The 3,048-nt window shown below is 59.7% G+C and overlaps 1 protein-coding gene across 2 annotated transcripts in view; it reads left to right on the forward strand.

Annotated features, from left to right (window-relative positions):
• GMEB2 (glucocorticoid modulatory element binding protein 2) overlaps positions 1-3,048 on the forward strand; it is a 31,418-nt gene that overhangs the window by 25,183 nt on the left and 3,187 nt on the right. For both annotated transcript variants that reach the window (XM_023742581.1, XM_004370172.2), the window contains exons 7-9: positions 1,122-1,193; positions 1,297-1,434; positions 1,606-1,728. In XM_023742581.1, the coding sequence (XP_023598349.1) occupies positions 1,122-1,193; positions 1,297-1,434; positions 1,606-1,728 (333 nt within the window). The remainder of the gene's footprint in view (positions 1-1,121; positions 1,194-1,296; positions 1,435-1,605; positions 1,729-3,048) is intronic.

Below are 3,048 nucleotides of genomic sequence, written 5' to 3' on the forward strand. Positions count from 1 at the left end.
TGCGTGTGGTCGGGGTGTGCGTGCAGGCGTGCGTGTGGTCGGGGTGTGCGTGTGGGCGTGCGTGTGGTCGGGGTGTGCGTGCAGGCGTGCGTGTGTGGTCAGGGTGTGCGTGTGGGCGTGCATGTGTGGTCGCAGGGTGTGGGCATGCGTGTGGTCACGGTGTGTGGGCATGTGTGTGTGTGGTCACGGGGTGTGCGTGGGCATGTGTGGGTATGGTCGGGGTGTGCATTTGGGCATGCGTGTGGTCGGGGTGTGCGTGTGGGCATGCATGTGTGGTCACGGGGTATGCGTGTGTGTGGTCACGGGGTGTGTGTACTGTGTTCACAGGGTGTGTGCGCACATGTATGTGGTCATGGAATGTGTGCACTGTGGTCATGGTGTGTACGTGTGTGCACGTGTGTTCATGGGCTGTGGGGGGGCATGTGTATGCATGGTCGTGTGTGTGTGCACGTGTGTATTCACGGGGTGTGCGTGTGTCCGGGGGCACGTGTATGCGCGGTCATCTGCCTGCGTGGTGTCCTCTGAGTGCCCTGCCACCAGGTGAGGCTGGTGTGTGCGTGGTGTTCCTCCAGGGTGGTATCTTAGCTCTGACTCACAGGAAGAGTAAGTGTTCCTTGGAATTCCCTCAGTCTTCATCAATAGAGAAAGTCTTTTTAAAACTGGAGTTAGAGAGGAGTTGAATCCTCAGTTTCTCGGTTGCATGACCTGGTAATTTCCAGTGACACCACTTGCATTGTCCCTAAGCTGTCCCTCCTGCGGTGCCGGGGCCAGATTTGTGGCCTGCCTGACCAGCCCTAGCATCTGTTGCTGGCCCAGGGGGTGGCCTTTGAGGGTCATGGCCTGTGTCTGGGAGAGGGGAGGTGCTGGTGCTGGGGCCCGTCTTCCCCCCGATGTCATCCATCCTGAGGTCTGCGTGAGTAGCGGGAGGTGCAGTGCTGCGTCTGACCTTCAGTCCGTCCTGAGAAGCTGTGTTAACACTCCAGTGGCTGGCACAGAGGGGCTGACCCTGTTGGCCTGCTGTGGGCTGACCCTTTTCGTGTTTGGTGGGTAAAGTTTGGAGCAATCATAGGAGGCCGGTCACCCCGGGATGAGGCTCACACATGCTTCCTATCTGGTTGCAGTGAACGGCTCTCCTGCGACCATTACAATTGAGACCTGCGAGGACCCTGGAGACTGGACCACGTCCATCGGGGGTATGCTGCCTGCCTGTGGCCAGGCTTTCCCCTGTGCTGGGGCCGGGGCTGGGCGGTGCCCTGCACAGGGCTTCTGCCCACTGAGCCCACCTTGCCTCCACAGACGACACGTTCGCCTTCTGGCGGGGGCTGAAGGATGCTGGGCTACTGGACGAGGTCATCCAGGAGTTCCACCAGGAGCTGGTGGGGACCATGAGGGGCCTTCAGCAGCGTGCCCAGGACCCCCCACTGCAGCTCCGAGGTGAGGCCTGCAGCCGGCCCATGGCTCCGGTAGCACAAGAGGGTGACCCTTTGAAGGATCCTGCTGGCGGGTCTCAAACTGGCCAGCTGGACCCCGTGGACGCAGGCCCTGTCCTGGGGTCCCAGCCGCCTCCAGGGACTCCTGACCTGACTCTCTGTCTGCCCCTCTAAGATGCAGTCCTCCTTAACAACATCGTGCAGAACTTTGGCATGCTGGATCTGGTGAAGAAGGTGCTAGCCAGTCACAAGTGCCAGATGGACCGGTCCCGAGAGCAGTATGCCCGTGACCTGGCAGGTAGGGGCCCCGACTGGGCAGCAGGGAGCGAACTGCCCACCATCTGGCACCACTCCAGGTGACCAGGTGATGGGCACTGGGCTGGGATTCAGGGGTCTGGGAGCTCACCTCTGGGCTGTGTGTCCACACACGCTTCTGAGCACAGCCACACGGGAGATTTCCCTGGAGAGCCTCGGGAAGTAAGAGCAGGCCCCGAACCAAGGAGACACCCTGCCAGAGCACACGCAGTTGGTGTGAAGGAAAAACATTGAGAAAATTTAAATGACACAGTGAAACCAAGCCCTGTAGAATGCAGGCTGCTCATGTTCACCAGTGCTTCTGCAGTGAACTAGCTGTTACTTAAAAAGGGAAGTTACAGAGATGCCAGGAAGTCCAGCTGTAACCCGCCCCGAGAGCTCTCCCCTCTGAGATGGTCTGTGTCTCTTCCTGTGTGGTCCTGGGGTGCATGCATGTCCATGTACGTGTGTGCACGTGTGTATGTATGGTCACTGGGTACGTGTGTGCTTATGTGCAGTCATGGGGATTGTGGTCATAGGGTGTGTGTGTGTACATGTCTGTGGTCACGGTGTGTGTGCACATATATGTGGTCACTGGGTACGCACGTATGTGTGGTCGTGGGGTGCGTGTGGTCACGGTGTGTGTGTGCACGTATGTGTGGTCACTGGGTACACGTGTGTGTGGTTATGGGGGGCGTGTGGTCACGGTGTGTGTGTGCACATATGTGGTCACTGGGTACGCGTGTATGTGTGGTTATGGGGGGCGTGTGGGTGTGGATGTGTGGTTACAGTTTGTGTGTGCTTGTGTGTCATCACTGGGTACGTGTGCGCGCACGCGCACGTATGTGTGGTGACTGGGTATGCGTGTGTCTGTGGTCATGATGTATGTGTGTGCACGTAGGTGTGGTCATGGGGTGCATATGTGTGCATGAGGCAGGCTCGTTGCAGGTGCTGTTCTGTCCACCTGCTTTTGTATCTCAGTACGTAACTTGCAGCTCTCAGGACAAAATTTCTCTCGTAATTGGGACGTTCTGGTGCAAACAGGGAGAGCCTGGGGGTTCAGTGTGACCACCTCGGGTGCATGTTCCTGCTCGCCCCTACCACGGGCACCCCCCGTCCTGACTGCCCCCTGCCTGCTGCCCCGACCTGCCCTCTGTGCTCTTCTCTGACCGCCTGCTCATCCTGGCCATCCTGACCCGACCTGCCCTCCGGCCCCCGGTCGCCCCCTGTCCCAACTCCACGTGCTCTTTGCCCCAAACTCCGCCCGCCTTCCGCCCTGACCCCCGGCCCCGCCCGCCCTCCGCCCCCCCGCGGACTAGGGCTC

This window comes from Trichechus manatus, unplaced genomic scaffold, assembly GCF_000243295.1.
Source record: "Trichechus manatus latirostris isolate Lorelei unplaced genomic scaffold, TriManLat1.0 scaffold00008, whole genome shotgun sequence".
NCBI lineage: Eukaryota > Metazoa > Chordata > Mammalia > Sirenia > Trichechidae > Trichechus > Trichechus manatus.